This window comes from Chenopodium quinoa, unplaced genomic scaffold, assembly GCF_001683475.1.
Source record: "Chenopodium quinoa cultivar QQ74 unplaced genomic scaffold, ASM168347v1, whole genome shotgun sequence".
Taxonomy (NCBI): domain Eukaryota; kingdom Viridiplantae; phylum Streptophyta; class Magnoliopsida; order Caryophyllales; family Amaranthaceae; genus Chenopodium; species Chenopodium quinoa.
Window position 1 is genome coordinate 640,099 of NW_018742455.1, and position 22,553 is coordinate 662,651.

A 22,553-nucleotide genomic window follows, 5' to 3' on the forward strand; every position below is an offset into this window, starting at 1 on the left:
TGGGGACTAGATTTCCCGGCCAAAAAAATATTTATAAAGCTAAACCAACCCGAGGTTTAGGGTAAGTCTAGGTCGAATTCCAAGGGAAGGAGGGAGTGCTAAGGTCGATGCTAAGCTATTCCGAAGGCTAGGGAGTGGGTTGGTCTACACTAAATTGAATCAATTCAATCGAACAACTACAAGAAAAGTATAAAGGATGCTAGGGAATCGGGATTCATATGAACTCTTGATATACACGCTATTGGGAAGGAAATCGATCAATCATGCAACGCAAAGGAAAGCAAGAAATGCAATCAAAATCACTCAAAAGGCTATTTCCTAGGGTCAAGTTAGATGTCTCTACAAATGATTCCAATAGAAAAATCACAAATTAAGCTCAATCGATAATAATAATTTCCAAATCAATTGTTCGTGTCATTGAACCTAATATGAAATCTAGCACGATAGTTGAGGTTGATCATTCCCCAAGTTATCAAACACATGCACAAAATTCACTAACCAATTTAATCACAATGATGATTAATAAAATTCCCCCAATTAATCATGAAATATCACATGTTCATGCTTCACCCTACCCCTAACAAGAAAACTACTCACTAGTCATTGCAAATTCAAACAAGAAAGCTAAATCAATAACAAATTTCATCATCATCAAAGTAATCAAAATATGCTCAAATTTATCCAAATCTAATTAACCAAACAACAAGTAATTCAACTAAATTCAAAAATCAAACATCAAATTGCATTAAAGGTAAAAAATTCTTACAAAAACATGATCAAAACCAAAGAAGTAGAAGATTTAAAATAGCATTCATCAACATCATCAAGTTTCTTTCTCTAAAAATCCAAGAACAATCATCAAAATCTAGAGCTTCTCTCTCTAAAATTTCATCAAAAATCTAATCTAATCTATTTTCTAATTAATTCTCTCTCTAAAATTAAGAAAAACTATATACAGTAAAACTAACTAAAAGGGAAGTTAGTTAGATGTTCCAAAAAGGACCTTAAAGAGCGCGGTCCCTCTCTTGCGTGCGCGACCGCTACAAAAAGGGTACGGAATAGGGAGAAGAATGGGGGCACGGCCGCTCCAGTGTTGCGCACGGCCGCGCAGCATCCTGGCGCGGCCGCTCCTCTCTCGCGCGCGCCCGCGCAACTAGAGCAGGGGAACCTCCCTAGTGCGGCCAAGCTTGTCCTCAGAGCTCCAAATGAGCCATGATGCTATAGGCAGTAAGTTGAGCACTCTTGGTGGGTTTGACACCACTCTTTCATGCTCACACGGCATGAAGGCGCAACTTTAATGACCAAGCTATTGAACTCCTTTGCTCTTGGGCTTCAAATGGAGAAACGGGACATCTCTTTTGGCTTGAAACTCCGAGGAGGACACACTTGAGACTCTCGAACATCACCAACTTCCTATAAACAAAGAAAATCAATCAAGTAAAGAATAAAATGCAAAATACACTAGAAAAGCGAGAAAATAAGAAAACTTCTAAGGAAAAAGCAAAGTAAATAAAATGTAGGGGTGAGTAGGGCTGTACACCGGTCCAAAACCGGACCGGACCTGGACCGGACCTGTTAGGACCGGGACCTGAATCAGCCAATTCTGAGGACCGGGGACCGGACCTGATTCAGCAGGTCCGGGTCAGGTCCAGACCTGAGCAATCAGGTCCGGGTCAGGTCCAGACCTGAACAGACCTGTTTTGTGTGTTTTTTTTTTTTGTTTTTTTTTAAAGAAAATAAATAACCTGTTGGACCTAATTATAGACCTGTTTACATAAAATCTTAAAATATCAATGACAAAAACTACATAAAATCTATAAGTCTCAAATATAACAAATAATTCATTAAATTACATAAAGTCTCTAAGTCTCAAATACTAGAAATACATAAATTATCCAAAGACAACTTGAATTTTGGCGAGTTGCTTTCCCTTTGATTGCGTGATTCACACTAATGAGTCAACGAAAACAACTTCATCGTCTCCATCGTTAGATACATTATGTTGCACCTCTAAATAAAAAAACATTATAGAATATATTAATGAATGATAACAATGAAATAATAAATTTGGTTAACAAAATTACAAGTACATAAAATTAATACTACCTTTCTCCATTTCTTGTAACTCTTTCAAATTTTCTTCCATATCCTCTTACTTTTTCTGTTCCATATGTATTCCCGCCCCGCTTTTAACTTCTTATCTGGAGGCAAAGTAGATTGCAATTCTTCCATATCCTTTTCAAAAAGTGGCTGTGACATTTCTTAAGAAAAAGCAGCAGATCTTTTGGATTGAGAGCTCTCCATCTTCAATATAATTATACACAATCTTCAATATAATTATACACAATATAAGTAATTTTTAAGTAACAATTATAAACACATAACATTTTATAAAAAAATGTGAGAACAACTTACATTGCAAGAGTAAGAATCCGTGGTTCTTGTTGATCCTAAACATATAAAACGATAGAATTCAATTACAATTCAAATTGAATTCACAAAATAAACAGAATACATACAAATATACAATACACCAACAAGGCAGCAAATTCTACAATATGAATTTTACTGTGTGTTCATGAAGGAATGACAAATGCATAACAGTAAAATCGGGGGCACTTTGTTCACTAAAGGGGGGACTTTCAAGACCAATAGGGGAATCTAAGACATGATGATTAAATCAATGAAATGACCAGATAGATGAGTAGGATGAACCTTGTTAATATCAGCTAAACCTCCTTCTGCATATCCATATAATAAGTACTCTGTTGCTACACCAGCCAATGCTATACATGAGAATCTGTTCAGCATCTAATCAAAGACATAATACTGTCATAATCATAAGTAGTTTCCTGTTAATTAACATGAGGTTTCTCCAGAGAAAATTAAGTACAAGGGAGCCTCATAAAAGCTTGCACCAAGAAGAGACCATACCGTAGATGACATTTTCCCTGCGTTGGTCTGCAAATTACAGTCACAAATTGATTCAGAATTTCAAATTCAAGCAAACAAAGCTCATAAAAAATAAGCACGGAAAAGACGTTCAAACGTACCAAAGCATAAGCTAGTTGGACAAGCTAAGACAGTAAGACATGATAGTTCAGAGAGAGTGTTAAAGGGAAGAGAACTCAACAGGTCATAGAGAGAATAACTTACTTCCTCGACAAACTCAAAGTCAACAAAATTTGTTCCTGCTTGAACATTGAGAGACCCTTCTTTGCTCAAAGCTTCTAAACTCGAAAGTGTATAACTTTTTGGAAGGATGCCAAGCAAGTAGGCAATCAAAAAGTGTCCAGCTTCATGCTGCAGTTGAAAATTGATCTTGTGGTCAACTCAGGGATAGCAAAAACTTTAAGTGTGACGAAAACTAGAAAAGGCCACCCTATAAGGAAACATCTACCATATTTATACATTTAAAGATAACAAATCCAATAAGACAACACGTATTAGCTCCAGGAAACGAGAAAATGAACCATGTGCTTACTTGAATAACCCGGTTGTGGTACTTTTGACTGATGGCATGGCCAATCGTATCAAGAGCCAAGCCGGAAATTCCTCCACCAAAAGAAATCTGTTAGAAGCCACAGATTAACACATTGTTTAAATGATTCAAAGCATTTCTCTAAGCACAAAAACTTAATACAGTGACTCAGTCCATGAACAATATTTTCATGAGCCTCAACCATTAATGTAGGAAAAAATTTCTCAAGTTTGACAAAGGAAAGAAAAAAAAAAGTTACCAGATCCAATGTCCACAAGAACAACAATCCCAAAGAGATATAAAAGAGTTGCTAGGGGCTAAGTTCAAAGGCGTTCCAAGCAGCAACACCACCTAAAACCGCAGCAATCTGCAGGTTCCTTTCAATTGAACCAAGAGTCGTGTCCACAGGCGACAAGAGAGAAGCAGCTTCAATTCCATTCAGCTTTAATTCATCCAAAGTATACAGTCTCTGAGGCACCTGCACTGCACATCACACTTCCACTTAATAACACAATACTAAAGTCCAAATCCATAACATCTCAACTTCGAGACAATAATCATGTCTGTGTAGGGATCCAAACATGTCTGTCCAGAAAGCACTTCATAACATTGTTCAAATTCAAATTGTTCTAGGCTTCAAACACTCACACCCTTATCCAATGTATCATGTCAAGAGTCGGACAAAGGCCATACGGGTTAGATTTAATTTAAAAAAAAAAAGAACTTACAGGATACCAAAATTCAACATGCATTCGAAACAAATGAACTAAAATAATTCAAAAACAGTTACTTAAAATAAATAAAAAAAAACCTCAAAAAAAAATCATGAATTCGAAAAAAATGAACTAAAAAACAGAACTTGCAAACATCAAACAATCATAATAAGCAATTGAAATACAAAATACCCAATTCAAATATAATTAGATTTAATTTAAAAAAAAAAAAGAACTTACAGGATACCAAAATTCAACATGCATTCGAAACAAATGAACTAAAATAATTCAAAAACAGTTACTTAAAATAAATAAAAAAAAACCTCAAAAAAAATCATGAATTCGAAAAAAAATTAACTAAAAAACAGAACTTACAAACATGCAAACATCAAACAATCATTATAAGCAATTGAAATACAAAATACCCAATTCAAATATAATTAGATTTAATTAAAAAAAAAAAAAGAACTTACAGTGAGATGCAGATGCAGGGTGTAGTCGTCGACTCGTCGTTGCAGGATGTACAGCGTGTAGTCACTGCTGGTCTGGACGTCTGGTGGGCGGTGGTCTGGAGGGAGTGGGTGTTGCCGTGTTTGCTTGTCGGCTGAGAGAGAGAGAGAGAGAGAGAGAGAGAGAGAGAAGTGAGTTAGGGTTAGAGTGTGTTAACAAAAATGAAACGGATTCTTTTGAAATTTGGGATTTTTTATTTTTTTTTTTTTTTTTTTTTTTTTTTATAAAAAACGCATTTTTAACGGGTTTCAGGTCCAGACCTGAAAACCCCGGGTTTGGACCTGATCCGGACCGGGACCGGAAACCTTGATTTTCAAGGACCGGGACCGGACCTGAATCTACAGGTCCGGGTCAGGTCCGGTCCCAACAGGTCCGGGTCAGGTCGGTTTTCAGGTCCGGTCCTGTTCATGTACACCCCTAGGGGTGAGCATGGGACGGGTACTCGTACCGTTAGTACTAGCGGTTCGGGTACTCGATAACCAAAATCACTAAAAGTGATAACTATAATCAGAACCGATAAGTTCGGGTACCCAAATTTCGGGTACCCGAATTTTCGGATCGGTTATCGGGTACCCAATATGATATCCAATAATGATAATTAAACTTAATTATGTAGTTATTATGATATAATTTACAACTAATTAAAAACAATACCATATGATCTTGACCAAATTATTAATAATATTACTAATCATTTATATTATAAAGTGATTATGAAGTAAAGTAAAAGTTTAGATTTATATTAATAGATTTAAGTAGGGAAAAAAAAGCAAAAAAAAATGCTTATCGGATCGGATCGGGTAACCGTTAATTTTAAAATGATACCCATAACCATACCCGATAACAAATTATCGGAATGGGTACCCGAACCGTTGTGGTTATCGGATCGGGTACCCTAATTTTCGGAACGGTTACGGATCGTTTTTTTCGGGTTTTCGGGTAGTTTTGCTCAACCCTAATAAAATGTAAGCAAAACTAGAGAAAATGGAGTAAAAGGAATACAAAAGTCATGAAAATTTATCCTAAAAGAAGTTAAATGAGTGCCATAAATGACACTCATCAGAAGAGGATTAAGTCTAGCCCTGCGATGACTCCTCATTCTGTTATTCCGGCGGAGGTTGACATGGTTCAACCCCGCCCCCTCCAATGAGTTTCCTATGTTGGAATTGTCGGGGCCTGTCTAGTCTCCGTGCAGTTCGAGCACTACGTAAGTGGTGCACTTCTTTAGTTCTTGATGTTTTATTTTTTTTCTGAAACAAAAGTCAATAAAGCTATTGCTAAAAGTAATAAAAATAGATTTGGTTTTGCGTATGCTTTTGGTGTTAGTAGTATTGGTAGAGCTGGTGGTCTGTGTTTGTACTGGAAAGATAATATGGATTCTTCTCTTAAATCTTTTTCTCAAAATCATATTTGTGGAGATATTAAAACGAGTGATGGATTACTTTGGCGTTTTGTTGGTACCTATGGTTGGCCAGAAACTGAAAATAAAAACAAAACCTGGACTTTGATTAGAAACTTCTACAATGATTTTGATGGCCCTATCCTTCTTGGTGGTGACTTTAATGAGATTTTTTCTTATGACGAGAAGGAGGGAGGAGCTGATAAAGAGAGAAAAGGGATGTCAGGTTTTCGAGAGGCTCTCCATGACTGTAATCTTCATGATTTGGGCTACATGAGACAATGGTTTACTTGGGAAAGAGGTTTGACAATTCAAACTCTTATTAGAGAGAGACTTGATCGTTATGTGGCCAATGACAAGTGGCTTGATGTGTTCCTAAACTCAACCGGGGAGAATCTTGATTGTGATAAATCTGATCACTCACCCATATTTCTCAGATTTGGTGCGCATAGATGGAAAAAGAGGAGAAAAAAAAGGTTTTGATTTGAAACATGTTGGCTTCTTGATGGTAAATGTGAGGAGGAAGTTAGGGGGGCTTGGCATGGCAATGTGGGTAGAGTGGAAGACCATGTGAAAGATGTGGCCGACGATCTTCAGGTTTGGAGTAGATCAAAATTCCTGAAAATGGAGCAGCAAATCGATACTCTTGAAGATGATTTGAGAAAGGCAAGAAGAGAAAGAGCCACCAACGAATCCCTTGCAAGGTGTGTTGAGCTTGAAAAAAGACTAGAAGATCTTCTTGATAAGCAAGAAGCTTATTGGTACATGCGATCCAGAGCTTCAGAAATTAAATCAAGGATGGATATCGCAATACTTTGTATTTCCACCACAAGTCAGAGGAAATCGAGGAATAAAATTAAGGGTCTTTTAAATGGTGATGGTAATTTGCAGGAGGAGGAGGACATTGAAAAGATTGTTCAAAGCTTTTACCGATACTTATTCTTTGCGGGTACCCTGTTGGAAGAGGCTTGGGAGTCAGTCTTAGAGTCAACAAATGAGCTTATTACTCCGGAAATCAACTCTAATCTCTTGCGTTCTTTTACAAACGATGAGATTTTTGCCCGCCCTATCTCAGGTGCACCCCTGTAAGGCTCCGAGACCTACGGTATGCATGCTATATTTTTTTCAAAAATTTTGGCATGTTGTTGGAGATGATGTTTCCAGGCTTGTTAGTAATATTTTGCATGGTAATGAGTCTTTTTGCTCTGTAAATAGTACTAACATTGTTCTTATCTCGAAAGTGAAGTCTCCTACTCTGGTCTTGGAATTTAGGCTTATTGCTCTCTGTAATGTGCTTTACTAAATTGTCTTGAAGGGAATTGTGATGAGGTTGAAATCGATTCTCCTTAACATTGTTTCGGAAAATCAAATGCTTTTGTTCATGGTTGTCTCATCACTGATTATGCTCTTATTGCTCTGGAATTTTTCCACACAATGAAGAAGAGATGTTCTAGTAGGAAAGGCTTGGTTTTTATGAAGCTGGATATGAGTAAAGCATATGACAGAGTAGAATGGAGTTTCATTGAAAAGTTGTTATTGAAAATGGGATTTGCCGACAGATGGGTGAAGATCATATTGGATTGCGTGATTACGATCAAGTACTCTTTTATTATCAATGGGAATGTGTGTGGTTCTGTGACTTCGACTAGAATCCTCCGTCAAGGAGACCCCCTATCCCCGTATTTTTTCATCCTTGTTGCAGATGCTTTTTCAGGCTTAATGCATAAAGCTTTGGTTGATGGGGCTATTCATGGAGGCAGAGCTAGTCGTAAGGGGCCGGAGATCTCTCATCTTCTTTTTTGCGGACGATAGTCTTCTCTTTGAAAGAGTCAATCAAAGGGAGTGTTTGAAGATTGTTGAAATTCTCAACATATACGAGCAGGCTTCCGGGCAGAAAATTAACTATGACAAATCGGAGGTTTCTTTTAGCAAAGGTGTTAGCATCCCAAGACAAGAAGAATTGTTGAGTGTTCTATCAATGAGGCGAGTCAACAAGCATGAGAAATACTTTGGAGTCCTAACCATTATAGGGAAATAAAAAAAGATGGTCTTTTCGACGCTCAAGGATAGGATTTAGAAAAAATTGTCAAGTTGGAAAGAAATTTTTTATCAAGAGCAAGGATGGAGATTCTCATAAAATCAGTGATTTAGGCCATTCCCACATACATCATGGGGGTATATAATATTCCAGCAGGGGTAATTGATGATATTCATGCTATGATTGCTCGTTTCTGGTGGGGTCAAGAAAATGATAAAAAAGAGTACATTGGAAAAGTTGGGAGGATCTTTGTACTCTGAAGTGCCTTGGTGGGAAGTGTTTTAGAGATTTAAAGGTTTTCAATGATGCCCTTTTAGGTCGTCAAGCTTGCCGCCTTACGAGTAATCCGGACTCCCTCTTGAACAAAGTACTTAGTGCAAAGTACTATGCGGGGAAGACATTCATCAAGGCTCATCTTGGTGTTGGGGGAAGCTATTCTTGGCAAAGCATTTGGTCCTCAAAGGCTTTGTTCAAGGAGGGTTTGATTTAAAGAATAGGGAACGGATCGTTGGTGAACAGGGGAAAGCCTTGGGTCGATAATGGGGATAGCTGCTTCATAAGCACGCCGGTATCCAATGAGGGTCAAGTTGTTAGCGACTTGATTGATCATAATTCTGGTGAGTGGGATGTGCAATGCATAGAGAACATATTCAATGATAAGGATGTCCGCAACATACTTACAATCCCCTTGAGCTCGAAGGCCGATCCAGATTTACTCACTTGGGCTTTCTCTATAGATGGCTGCTACTTTGTCAAATCGGCCTATATGTCGGGTAAGTCATGCAATCTTGATATTTTTCATAAGTCTTGGTTAGATAATTGGAGTTTGGACATCACCTCGAAAGTTTGTCACTTCCTGTGGCGATTGTGCACTAGAACTCTCCCTGTTAGAGCCTACCTTAAGTACATGCACATGACTGGAACCTCGGATTGCCTGTGGTGCGTTGGTGTTCCCGAAACAGTTCAGCATGCCTTCTTCGACTGTCCTTCAGTTCGAGACCTTTGAGTGGAATGTGAGTGAACGGAAATGTCCCTTTGGCAGAATGATATGTCGTTCCTCGACTTGATGGAGTCTTGGGGCAAACTTGATGCAAAGAAGGTATGCAGGGGAGCAATTCTAATGTGGAACCTGTGGAATAGAAGAAATAATATGGTGTTCAATGGCAAGGAGGTTTACCACCCCATCATTGTTGAGCGTGTTTTCCGATTGGCAATCGATTGTAGCTCATATGCGAAGAGAATTTATGGAGGCATCAAGAAACCTTCCAGCCGTAGCCCGAAAGTTTGGAAAGCCCCACCTGAAGGTACGATTAAATTGAATTGTGATGCATCGCTTAGTGTTGAAGGGTGGGTGGGACTTGGAGTCACAACAAGAGATTGGAAAGGGGACGTTCTTTTCGCAGCTACTCGCCGAGTTAGAGCTCACTGGCCCCCGATCATAGCTAAAGCTCACTGCTGCCATGGCCATCAAACTTGCCAGGAGCCACGATCTCTCTGACATTATTATTGAGGGGGACAACCAAGTGCCAATCAATCGATTATCCAAGGCTTCAATTTTCTTCACTGATCTAGATAACATTCTTGATGATATTTTAGCTTCTTGTTGCGTTTTTAATTCCGTTACTATATGTCATGTTAGACGGGAGGGTAATGTTATTGCTCATAATTTAGTCTGATTAACGCCTTTTGGTATAGAGCAAATTTGGGAGAACTATAGTCCTTGTGAGGTTTCTCCATATGTTTTGATGGATAAATTATCAATATAATGACACCTTAACGGGTTAAAAAAAAAAGTAGCGTAAAGAATCAAACCAGCACACTTGAAAAAAACCGGAATTCAAATCTTCCATTGTACGAGTATTTCCTTTTATTTTCCAGTTTGGGTCAATCTTCTTTGTAAAAAAGGATTGAAAGTAAATACCGTAGCACAAAAAAGTACCCCGTATTCCCGTAATGCAATGATACTCCAAAAGTCCAAATAAAAATTTAAATTTTTTTAAACACACTTCACATTCACTACAAATTCGCGCCAAACACCTCAACCTTCCTTTTTTTTTCCCCTTTCTTACACACAAAATAAAGAGAAAATTAAACAAATCCCTAAAAATCAAACAAAATTTCCCATTTTTATTACAAAAAATCATCAAATCCTTCAAAATCAATCTCTCTGAAATTCTACTTTTGTAACGCTCGTTTCAATTTTTTTGGTTTTCTCTCTCCTCAAAAATTTCCCAATTTCTAGGGTTTTTGTAAAATTATTGGGGGTTTCACCATTGATTCTCTTCACTTTATTCATTCGATATGAGAGCGGCTTCTTCTCAGTCTCACTCTCAGACTACTTGTGGTACTCTACTCCAAGAATTGCAGGTTTTCTTGCTTTTTTTTTTTTTTTTTTTTTGTGTTTTAATTTGTTTTCTTGATTTTTGTACTTGTTTTTAGTGATTTTAGTGAGTGTTTTTGATTTTTTGAATTGCTTGATTTTAGTTGTTTTTCGTTTCTTTTGTGATGAACTGTTGGATTTAGTATGAAATTGTGAAATTTTGGCGATTATAATTGTTAATGCCTGTTTTTTAAGCCGTAGAGTAAACAAAACTAGGCGAAATGGGGTAATTTTGATTCAAATATCATTTTAGTTTGAGGAATTGTTCAAATTGCTGAAAATGCAGTATGTATATTTGTGAGAATAATTAAAATTCTTGGTCTTTTTCTGATTGTGAGTGGTGGTGAACAGTGGCTGTTCTCGTCATAGAATGAGTATTCTTAGTGATGATGGTGATGGTGGTGGCTATCGTGAATTTTTTTTGGATGGGTGATGATCCCATGATACGATTGCACGAGTAGCTTTACATAGTGATTTTGTTATTGAAAATTTAATGGAGAAGCACGTATCATTTGTGCTGGTAAGATGTGAGACTGAATGAACTGGTGCAATTATTGTTTTCAGGTGCAAACCCCAACAAAATTCAGTTAACCTAAATGATACAATTATTCCAAATTTAATGCTTTAGGAACTGAACCTGTTAATTTTCTTTAGTCTGGTTTGTGTCATCGTCTTGTGTTTGTGTCAACTTTTTTTTTCACTTTGTGTTGAATAGTTAAAGCAGTTGTTCATAGATGTTTTAGTGTTTTTTCACTCTTAGCCGGGTTAGTTATCTCCTGTTGGTTTTAATTCTTTAATCGAGATCCCTTTTGTTACATGAAGGTCTTAGAGAAGAAAATGTCTAAATTATTACAATTGGGTCTAACTGCTAAAGAGTGAGGAGTGCAGTCTGTTACTCTTAGAATTAGAAGAATTTATGTTATCTCCTAAAGTCTTACATTTGAGTGATTTCATTTAGTATTCTAATTTCAAGGTTCTGTTTTTCTTATACTTTTTTTTTTTTTAATGTTCTTCATTTAGAAAATATGGGATGAAATTGGGGAGAATGATAGCGAAAGAGACAGGATGCTTTTAGAACTTGAGCAAGAATGCCTTGACATTTACCGAAGGAAGGTGGAGAATACAAGGAAGTACAAATCTGATCTTTATCAAACACTTGCTGAGGGTGAAGCTGAAATTGCTAGACTAATGTCAACACTTGGAGAGAGGGCCTCTTTTACGCGGGTTTGCTTCTCTTTTAATGACATTCGGTCTCAGCAATATTATTCCATTTTGTTTTTTTACAAACTTAATTCCTTTATTTTTATTCTAAAGGCAAAGGGCACTCTCAGAGAGCAGCTATCTTCTGTAAAACCTACCTTAGATGATTTGAGATTAAAGAAACTGCAAAGAGTAAAAGAATTCTCTGACATTGAGTCCCAGATTATTCGTATTTGTGCTGAGATAGCTGGGAATGATCAGTTTATAAATAATGCTGAACCTCAAGTGGATGAACAAGACTTAACTGTACAAAGGCTAGCTGAACGTAAATCACATCTTGAAGAGCTTCAGAATGAGAAGGTATTCTATCTAGTATCTTCAACATCTATAATCGCTGCTTTGAAAAAAATTTGCTTTAATGCATAGATATGTCTCTCCATTGTAGGCTCTCCGTTTGCAGAAAGTTAATAGTCACATAAGTGCTATTCATGAGTTATCAGTCGTAATGTCTCTTGACTTTAGATCAACGGTAGATGAGGTCCACCCTTCTTTGGTTGATCATGGATATGGCCAGTTGAAGAGCATAAGTAATGATACTCTTGCTAAGCTGACAGGTGTTGTGAAGTCTTTAAAGCAAGAAAAGCAGCGACGGTTGCAAAAGGTATTTTTTTTAAAACACATGTTTCTTGTATCCATAGGTGTTCTAATTCCCTTAATCCTTGACAGTTCCTGATGTAAATAAGAAAATCAGAGTTGTTGGTGACCTAAAACATTAGTATTACCAACTCAACCTTTTGCCTGGACAGTAAAATAGTCTGACATGCTGAAGAGCCACTGTTTAGGTATAAGACTTTTTTCTTTCCCACCGAATCATTTCTACAGGATCATGTATTTTTGTCTGACTTTTCTGTTAATTATTCCATTGGGATCATGGTGCTGTTTAGCCAAAGAATTTTTTTTTTGAATTCAACTTGTACCTGTGGCAAATTCTGAAATATTCTAGCGATTGTCTCTGTAGCTTATAATACTGTGTTTCGGGTTGAATGGATGCTGAAAAAGGGAAAATTGCAGTATTTCATCTTCTTGAATATGCTAAACTGCAGTATTTCTTCTTCTAAACTGATCAATTTTCTGTTTAAATAAATTCATTGTTCATGACTTTCTAGCTAGATGCCTAGATTATATTTTCATATGTTGATCTCATAGGTACGAATGAAATGATTTCATTTCATTATTTATATTTTTGCTTTATCAATTCTGTTGTAAACATAACCAAGTTAAAACTTGTTTTGACAGATTCAAGATTTGGGTAGTGCTCTTATGGAGTTGTGGAGTCTCTTGGACACCCCAACTATCGAGCAGAAAAAGTTTGAGAATGTCACATCCTTAATTTCTTCGTCTGTTGACGAGGTTTCCAGATCTGGTTCCCTTTCACTGGATGTCCTTGAGCGGGTATTATTCTTGCTCTCTCAATGTGTTTTAATTTGTAAAAGTTACGGTTCTAACCTATTAGTTGTATCTATATTTATCCTAGGAGCCTGACATGTTTTTTTTCTTCCTGTTAGACTGAAATTGAAGTTGAGCAGTTGAATACTCTTAAAGCCAGCAAGATGAGAGAGCTAGTGCTGAAGAGGCAAACTGAATTAGAAGAAATATATAGAGGGGTTCATGTGGATGTAGACAGTGATGCAGCAAGGAAAATGCTGATCAACCTCATAGATTCTGGTTTGTTGAATTATTTATTTATTTATTTATTTTAAATTCTCGTTCTAGATTGGAAGATTTCATTAAATTTCATGCTATAATACCTGTATTTTAACCATGGACTTGAGTCCTTTTTAATGCGGAAAAAAAACCTGCAGAAGCACAAATTGGCCATTGCCTTCATCGAGAACTGATATCCTAAAGTATTGTACTTCAGTGATATTGTGAAGTTTAATTTAATTTTATCAATATTTTATTTGTTTATTTTGGATTTCACAGTCATATTGTTTTTCCATTCTTATCTTAGAGCATCTTGCAGGAGTCGTGGGCTCTACTGCTTCCATAGTATTTCTTCATTCGTGTTATGTTTCTAGTAATAGTTATCTTCTCATGGCTTCACAGGCAAAGTAGATATGTCTGAGATGCTCTTTCGTATGGATGATCAAATAAGACAAGCTAAAGAAGAAGCTCAGAACAGGAAGGATATACTAGATAGAGTTGAGAAGTGGAAGCATGCTTCAGAGGAAGAAATTTGGCTAGATGGATATGAAAAGGTAATGAAGTTGGGAGTTCGTTTTAGATTGTACATAACTGCTCAAGTTAAGCTCTAGTTGCTAAGTGGTACTCCAAATTTTACTGATCATAATGGTTGCAGTTGTGGTTTCTACATTTTTCTCAAATGTACTGGTGAATCGACAAATCAATTTAGTACTTGTATTATTTCTCAATTCCAAACAATCTTTAAAGATAGTAGCTACACACCTGTACTTGTGTCTTAACATGTTCAATGATGGAATGTTGTCAAGATTTTGGTATAATTTATGATGGCTGTAATGTAAGACTCTGATTAGTGGCACTTCTCGGTACTTGTATACACACATTAAAAGAATGTATCCTGTTCATGTTTCTATATTCCTTATATACTCCATCATTTCTTCAGGATGATAATAGATACTGTGCTGGTAGAGGAGGACATAAAAATTTGAAAAGAGCAGAAAAGGCAAGGACTCTAGTCGGCAAAATTCCATGTGAGCTTCTTCAGTTTTTATATTTTTGAACAATTCTGCTGATTATACCATTTAGGGCTAAGCTACAAGATTTACGTTGGTACAGTTTCATGATATTATGTAGCATCAAGGAGCTTTGTTTTTTGTTCATCTTTTTGGGGGATCAAGCTAAACCTCTGCTATGATTCACAACTTGCACTGTTATAAAGGTTGAAAGAGATGCTGATCCATATTAATTGAGGCGCCACAATTAGTGTCAGATGTTTGCGTCAAACATGTCTACTTTGATTCTATTTTTGATTTATAATTAAGCACAGATATCTTGTCAGACAGTCAGAGTTTAGTTTTGAGTATCTAACACTGATCTTTGGGGCAGTATGAAGACTTTAAAAGTCCAGTTAACATAGATGATGGCATCATGTTGCTCTTGAGTATACTATTTTGTGCTTGCATGTAAAAGCTGACTATTTAAAAGGGGGTGGGGGTGTTGGGACTTGGGAGAGGAGAGGTACAACAAGAAAATTTCCTTTTTGCCAAGTCTACCTTTTATAAGCCTCATGCAAGAATTATTGAACATTATGCATCAAACTTGTAGGTGCCTTGACTGTTCTCTCTCTCTCTCTCTCTCTCTCTCTCTCTCTCTCTCTCTCTCTCTTTTCTAAACATTATGACTAATATGATAGATGAGAAACATTGGTATGTTGAAGTTTTATGTGTTTTCGTTTCTATAAAAATTTATTCTTGATGTGACACCATCTATAACTCCAATTTTTTTTTTTACCATCTAATGTATAAATGTCTTCAAATTTCTATAATATGATTAGCATAACTTGGAGTTTTTACTATAGAAGTGTTAGTCTTTGGCGAAATGCAGTGATGGCTATTATGTGGATCGTGTGGCTAGAGTGCAATTAATCTATTTTGCTTGGCAACGCTACTATGAGTGTTATGTTGTGGGGCAAAATCAATTTCTTAGATAAATTATGGGCTGAGGAGGTTGGAGGCTTTTTAGGGTAAATCTAAAGAAATTGGGCTAATTAGTAGTTGCACCTTTTTTGATTATTTAATGAGTTTACCTTGTCCTCTATTTGTACTTTGTTCTTTGCAGTTCTAATATAGTTTTGCTGACAATAATTAAATTTAAGGGTACTAGTATATCTCACTTGATTTTGCAACTGCTTCTCTGTACCTTATTAATGTATTTTGAGTATCTTGTACTTTATGCTGATGATGATTTAGTTTGTATATGTAGTAGTGAATTATGGATTAAAGTAATTGCACATACGATTTTATCTGTGGCACCTCTCATTTTATATAAAAGGGGGAACTACTGAACTAGTGGGCTGTTTTGCTCTATCTATTTTACATTTGAATTGTTTTTTTTTTCTTCCATTAAGAATTCATTGCATGATACCTAAACATTTCAAATGGTTGTGCTGTTCTCTGCTTGAATTCCTTGTGTGATACTATAAATAAATAAATGCCAGTTCTCTTCTAGTTTTGTACAGATGAACAATCTGGTGTATCTTCAAGCCCTTAGTTTTACTATTCATTTCTTGGCATCTTGCTGTTTCTAACACCTTTTTTATTGTTACTGATCATTGAATTTTATTTGGCAATGATTTATTTGATTCAACATCCTGTGCTTCCAAAAGAGTTTGAATTGTTTTTCATGAGTCTGAATTATTTTTATGTAGCTCTTGTTGAGAGTTTAATAACGAAAGTTAAAGCTTGGGAGGTAGAGAAAGGAATGACATTCCTGTATGATAAGGTGATCTACCAGACCCTTTACTCCTTGTTTTTATTAATGGTTCTCTTCTCATATTATATTACATAACGTCTTTTCTTGTTATCAATTACCAGGAGCCTTTGTTACATCAATTAGAAGAATACACCTTACAGCGTCAGCAGAGGGAAGAAGAGAAACGTAGAACTCGGGTATGTCTCTGACTGATCTATTGTATAGTTTTATCACGCAGTCACCTTTTCTTCACTTCCTGATCTAGCGTACAGTGTACTACAAAATATTAATTAAGTCGAATCTAATTAATTTGCCTCAGCATAGATGAGCTACACTTATCGCATCAGTCTCACAAAGTCAATTGTACTAATATATGGATAGAGTAGGAAGTCTCACAAAGTCATTTGTAATAATATATGGATAGAGTAGGAAGAAAAAGGGTAGGACTTGCGAGAAAAATAAGAGGGTTGATTTGATATAGGGGAGAGATGGTAGTAAGTGAAACTGAAGCCCAACTTTGCATGGAATAAGTTTACTCCCTCATTTTAGTTGCATAAAGATTAATTTGTGATGGACTGACATGGTCAAGTGAGAGATTAACACTAGACCGAGGGGGTTGTTCATGTGATTGAGGACTGTGAGGAGTTTTAATGAAATTGTCTTTGATTATCGCAGGAGCAGAAAAAGTTGCAAGAACAGCTTGCTACTGAAAAAGAAGCGCTCTATGGTTCAAAGCCTAATAAAAAGCCTTTGGGTCAGAGCACCAATAATAATACAATGGTCGGAACTCCCAATACTCGTAGGATAGGAACTCCTTCAGGGCGTCTTGGGATCTCAGGTAGTAAAGAGCGCAGAGATAGCGCAAGAGTTATACCAGTGAACTTTGTAGCACTCGCCAAGGATGATCCAGTGTCTCGTGGTACCTGACCTTGATGCAATTTGGTTTGATGGCCTTAATATGGTTGAGAAAGAGGACTTTCAGGATGAATGAATGCTGAAATAGTTCTTTCGTAGTGTACACACCAATAGTTTAGGAGGGTCATTCATGTCTGAATCTGTCAAAATTGATATTTCTGGAGGGTGCATATTTTCTGAAGTTAGTTGCTAGTATCTGTTAAAAGCTTGAATCTGTTAATATAGGGTGAATTCAGAGAACTGCATATTTTCTGAAACTAGTTACTGATATGTTTTAAATTGCCGAACTTAACAAGTAATTATATGTTTTGTAAGAATTCTTTGGTGGCGAGCAAATCGTTGAACCCTCGTGTTAGTTTTACAGTGTTTATAGGACAATAACATAACATGATTACAATGTTATAGGGGGGTTGAAAGTTCTGAGGATCTATGTTACTTTTACACTTCATTTTATGGTTTACAAATTGGACAAGCAAGAGAAGCGTGGGACGATTTTGCCATTTGATAAACAAAATTTGTTTATTATCAAGGAGATAAACTTGAATTTTTTTTGGGTTTTTTTCGTTGTTTTTGTTTAAAGGAGTAATGGTTTATTTTTATAAGTTCATACTCCCCAAGCCGAAAACTCTTTGAGTCATAACAAACCTCTTCAGGTTTATTTATTTTTATCAAGTAACCAACCCACTTGTTGAGTCACTAATGAATCAATAGGCCTATTTCTTGTGCCAATAACACAACGGCCTAGTTGTTGTTAAGAACATTAAGGATGATACTTAGAGGGGGGGGGGGGGGGGGCTTTAGTATGGAAATGATTTTATTTGTTGAGAAAATTTATTTATTTTTATCTCATCAGTCATTAGAATTAGTCAGATCATGTTGTGTTAATCTCCCTAAGTCACACTTTTGACTTATTGTTAAAATATAATGAACATATAAATAGAGTGAAAGAACATATGAAGTACCGTTAAATAATGTTCTTTATCAGAAAGCATGATGTATATTACTCCCTCTGTTTTTAAATACTTGCTCCATTTCTCTTTGGCACGAATGCCGATGCTAATCTTTGATCAATAATATCTTTAATTACAATAAGTATAAATTCTAACAATTGAAATTTAATAATCTATTAATTGAGATGATTCCAACAAGTATCTACAAGACTATTTTTTTTCTTATGTATAAATCACAAACATTAGTCAAAGTATGACAAATAAATAGTGTAAAAAATAGAAATGGAGCAAGTATTTAAAAACGGAGACCAGGGAGTATATTTTTTTGTAATGTACAATTAACTACTTCCTCTTTTTTTATTTTTAAATGCATTAGTTTGACCGGTACATTTGTCGAGACGCAACTTTGACCATTAATATATTTAACTGTCTTTTAATAAAAGTTATAACAAAATTATTATGAAACAAGACATATGACAAATCTAATGATATATTATATAATAACATTTATTTATTTTACGGAAATTTCACCAAATGCCACTGACAAATTTAAAAATTCACCAAATGCCATCGCACTTTTCAGAATTCACCAAATGCCACTCACAAACAGTATAATGTCACATCGTGCCATTAATGAGGTCTGGACGTTAACAGTCCGTTAACGCGAAATGACCTCTATGCCCTTATTGTCTTTTATGGCGCCCTAAAGTGCATTGACTCTCTGACTTCTAAAATTTAGATAAAAAAAAAAAACAAAAATACCTCGTTCTTCTTCTCAAACCTTCCCCTGTTCTTCGAGCTTTCAGCAACACTCAGACCTTCAAATCTCTAAACAAGGAAGAAGCTTTCTTCGAACACCTGAACGGAAGACGCAACCACATTCACGCTTTATCGTTTGTTGAACTTGGGCGAACCTGAAAAGCGGTGAATTCTATGGAGGTATTAGAAGGAAAACGCTTGAGTTCAAATTTTTTTCGGGGTGCTGGAAATAGCAATCAAGGTAATATCTTCACTTTCAATCTTCATTTCGCGCTTCGATTCTGAATTTTTTTATCGAAAATTGAGTTAGGGTTAGGGTTTTATGAAATGATCAGTTTTATGCGCTTATTTGACTTGACCTATGTGATTTATTGTTTAAATTCATGTTAAAGATGGTAATTTGTGGGTATTGATTTGGCATTGATATGAATTTTGGGTTTGTGAAGTGCTTGAAATTCAATTTTGGCAATGTCTGATGTGTTGGTATGTTGTTTTGTGATATGAATGATGTGTTGGTATGTGGTTGTGAATTTGAATGATGTGTGTTGATGTTATGTGTAATTTGTTGATGATAGGATGAGTAAAGGGTGGCTTGATGTCCATTACAGAGATCAGGGCTTTGGTTGATGATACCGACAAAACAAGTATAATGGATTTGTATGAGTTCATGTTTGAGGATTCTGTGAAACAAAATGTGATCCTTCCCAAATGCTTCACTTTGTTTGTATTGCCACCTAGAACTAATAGGAAGTTGGAGTTATCTAGGGATAGGGACAAGCTTAAAATTGTGGGAGTGGTTTCAAGGTAAGGAGACAATAGAAATATTCTTGGAGGAAGAGCAAAGTCCAAGGCAGGTGTTTAAGGATGCTGAGGCTAATTGGCAAAGAAGGGTTAAGGCCATGGATGAGAAAGCTAGATTGGAGGAGGAAAAGGCCCAGGCTGAGAGAGAGTTGGAGGAACAGAAACCTTTTAAAGTTGCAGTTGAGGTTCCTGTTGCTAATGTTGATGGTGGTGATATGGAGTATGTTAGAGTGTTTGACACTCCAGGAGCTGATGAGGTTTTCCCAGGGGCATCTCAGCCTGAGCCTGAACAGAGTACTCAGCCTTCCACTCCACCTAAACACCCTCAACAAACTTCTCCTCTGAACCAGCCCAAATCCTCAAGTGCAAGCAAAAAAAGGACTCCTCAAAAAAGAAAAAAAAAACAACACCCTATAAAAGGTCAACTGGAAGAACCCAACCCTCCCCTCAACCACAAACAACCCCACCACCTGAACCGCCGCATTCACCTTTACCACAAACAACCCCACCACCTCAATCACCTGAAGCACCAGTTTCACCTCAACCACAAACAACTTCACCACCCCCTTCACTTGAGCAACCAGTTCCATCTCCACCAGTTGAACCTCAAGTAGAAACAGTGACAGCTGAAACTGGAAATGCTATGCCTTAGAAATCCAAAAAGGTGGGTAGGTCAAGACCACCAGGCTTCTAAACAAAAAAGAAGAGTGGGAAAGGAGTTGCTGGGGGAAGCAATGAGCAGAGGGTCAGTTTAAGGAGATTTGAAAGAAGTAGGAGGTCGCCAGCTAGGGTTGACACTAGTGAGGATGATAGATCTGATGATGATGACAGTGAGGATTTAGATTACATAGAATCTGGGAGTGAACAATATGATGATGATGATGATCTTGGGGACTTCATAGAAGAAGAGGAACAAGTTGAATGCCTGTATGATGACATCCCAGAGAAACAATTTGAAGATTACCTAGATGGGAGCCAAGCAATGGATAAGACATACGAGAATGGCAAGGTTTGGAGACACTTGAATGTGGAAGCATTAAACTAGAGCCATGGCTGATTTTTGCAGACAAAGAGTCATTCACTGAAGTTTTTAAGGATTTTTGTGTACAAGAAGGGTTTGGAGTATTTGTTGAAAAGAGTGACCCTCAAAGGTTTATAGCAAGATGTGCTATTAATGGTTGCAACTGGAGAATTCATGCTTCAACCATGGCTGACAAAGTGAGTTGGGCAATGAAGACATTGACAGGGGAGCATGCAACCTGTGGCAGGCTTAAGATAACCCTTGTTGTTAGCTGTGATTGGCTTTGCAGACATTTGCAGTCAGATATTCAAGCCAATCCAGACATTCCAGTTGAGTCTTTGCGAAGAATCTGTATGGAAAGGTACTGAATTCGTGTGAAGAAAAGGTTGTTTTACAAGGTGAAAGCAATTTCCAAGGAGATGATTCATGGTGGATTTGGAGAGGCATACAGTCTCCTTCCAAGATATGATAAGATGGTGAAAGAGACCAATCCGGGAAGTTATGCACTAGTGACATGGACACAATTATCTGCAAATGTCCAACCTAGGTTCAAGGCATGCTTCTTCTCCTTTGCTTCTCAAGTTAGAGGCTTTTTGAGAGGGTGTAGGCCTATCATTGGCATTGATGGGGCCTATCTAAGTGGTTATTATAAAGGGATTCTGTTAACAGCAGTTGGAATTGATGGGAACAATGAGATCTTTGTGTTTGCTTATGGCATAGTAAGCACAAAGAGTGTTGAGACTTGGGGTTATTTTATGAGGAATTTGAAGTGCCTTTTTCAGAAAGAGGGATGCAACAGAGATGATTGGACTTCTATTTCTGACAGGATGAAGGTAACTCAGAATTTGTTGTGCAAATTATTTTCTTTTAAAGAGCACATTTCTCCTTTCTCACTTGTTATATGCATATGCAGGGAGTTGATGCAGCAATTATGGAGACATTCCCCAGAGCTAGTAGAAGAATCTTCTGTCAACACTTGTACAACAACTGCAAAACAAATGGTTTTAGTGGAACAACTTTTCACAAGATTTTTTGGGTTGCTGCTGATGCTTACAATCCATATGTCTTCAACAAAGCAATGGAGAAGATTCATGCTGTAACACCCCCAAATTACTCTCTAATATTAACAATACTAATCCAACTTTAGGGAGTAACGTAGGAGTATTACCGCCACGTGATTACGTAAGGCTTAACAGAGTTTTGCAGCGGAAAATAGTACTTAACTTTCATTAATGATAATAATAGTAGTAATAATAGTTTGATACATTTTCAAAATAACTACACCACTAATACTATGTCTACTAGATTAAACTAGGTGATCACCGCCCATCATTCCCCATGCAACATATAGTTCACGTTGTTCGATCGCCATCACCTATCTACTTATCAAAATGATAAGTAGGGCCAAGCCAAAACAAAACAAATACGTATTAGCCAAAATGCTAAGTACATACAAATGCTAGACATGTAAAATCAATTTAATTAATTAAACATGCTTTCGAAAAGATTTAACTTTATTAAATCATAATTTATCCAAACCATTTCTGAATATAAATTCACGTATAAAAGCTTGTCAAAAGAACCAATTTCCGAAATAACCAACTTTCCAAAAATAATTCCAAATAGGATGGATCAATCCATATTTTCAAAAATCATTTTACCACCTAAGTGTGCACACCCCCCAAGTTAGTAACTCCTTTACATAGTGCTATCAAGGGGAAAGACTAGGTCATACAAAGTCCATAGTCTTAAACTTACTCCGCACAGTGGGAGTTAAAAATCCAAAGATCCAAGGAATAAATCCTGATAAATAAACTTCCCTATATCCCATACTCGGGATAATTTAAACAACAAAACTTCCTTCTTGAATATCAATACAAGTTTATAATCAACCATATAAAATATTCAAACATGTGAGATTAAGCGATTAAAAC

At 36.6% G+C, this 22,553-nt stretch overlaps 1 protein-coding gene and 1 pseudogene across 1 annotated transcript; one reads left to right on the forward strand and one right to left on the reverse strand.

Moving 5' to 3' along the window:
- Nucleotides 1–1,748: 1,748 nt before the first annotated feature.
- LOC110717325 lies at nucleotides 1,749–4,856 on the reverse strand (annotated as a pseudogene).
- A 2,767-nt stretch (nucleotides 4,857–7,623) lies between these two features.
- On the forward strand, nucleotides 7,624–17,602 carry LOC110718157 (65-kDa microtubule-associated protein 5-like). Its single transcript, XM_021896962.1, has 11 exons — nucleotides 7,624–10,508; nucleotides 11,542–11,745; nucleotides 11,836–12,081; nucleotides 12,167–12,382; nucleotides 13,018–13,173; nucleotides 13,287–13,446; nucleotides 13,828–13,979; nucleotides 14,366–14,453; nucleotides 16,130–16,203; nucleotides 16,296–16,370; nucleotides 16,849–17,602. Exons 1-11 carry the CDS (start codon nucleotides 10,443–10,445, stop codon nucleotides 17,098–17,100), a joined length of 1,689 nt encoding a protein of 562 aa, XP_021752654.1. The 5' UTR covers nucleotides 7,624–10,442; the 3' UTR covers nucleotides 17,101–17,602.
- Nucleotides 17,603–22,553: the final 4,951 nt, after the last annotated feature.

What these genes read in the sequence shown, in the direction of transcription:
- LOC110718157 (XM_021896962.1), top strand. Translation starts at nt 10,443, where the DNA reads ATGAGAGCGGCTTCTTCTCAGTCTCACTCTCAGACTACTTGTGGTACT. An exon ending in AGCAGCGACGGTTGCAAAAG is followed by an intron (nt 12,383 to 13,017) that starts GTATTTTTTTTA and finishes TTGTTTTGACAG; the next exon opens with ATTCAAGATTTGGGTAGTGC. An exon ending in CACTGGATGTCCTTGAGCGG is followed by an intron (nt 13,174 to 13,286) that starts GTATTATTCTTG and finishes TCTTCCTGTTAG; the next exon opens with ACTGAAATTGAAGTTGAGCA.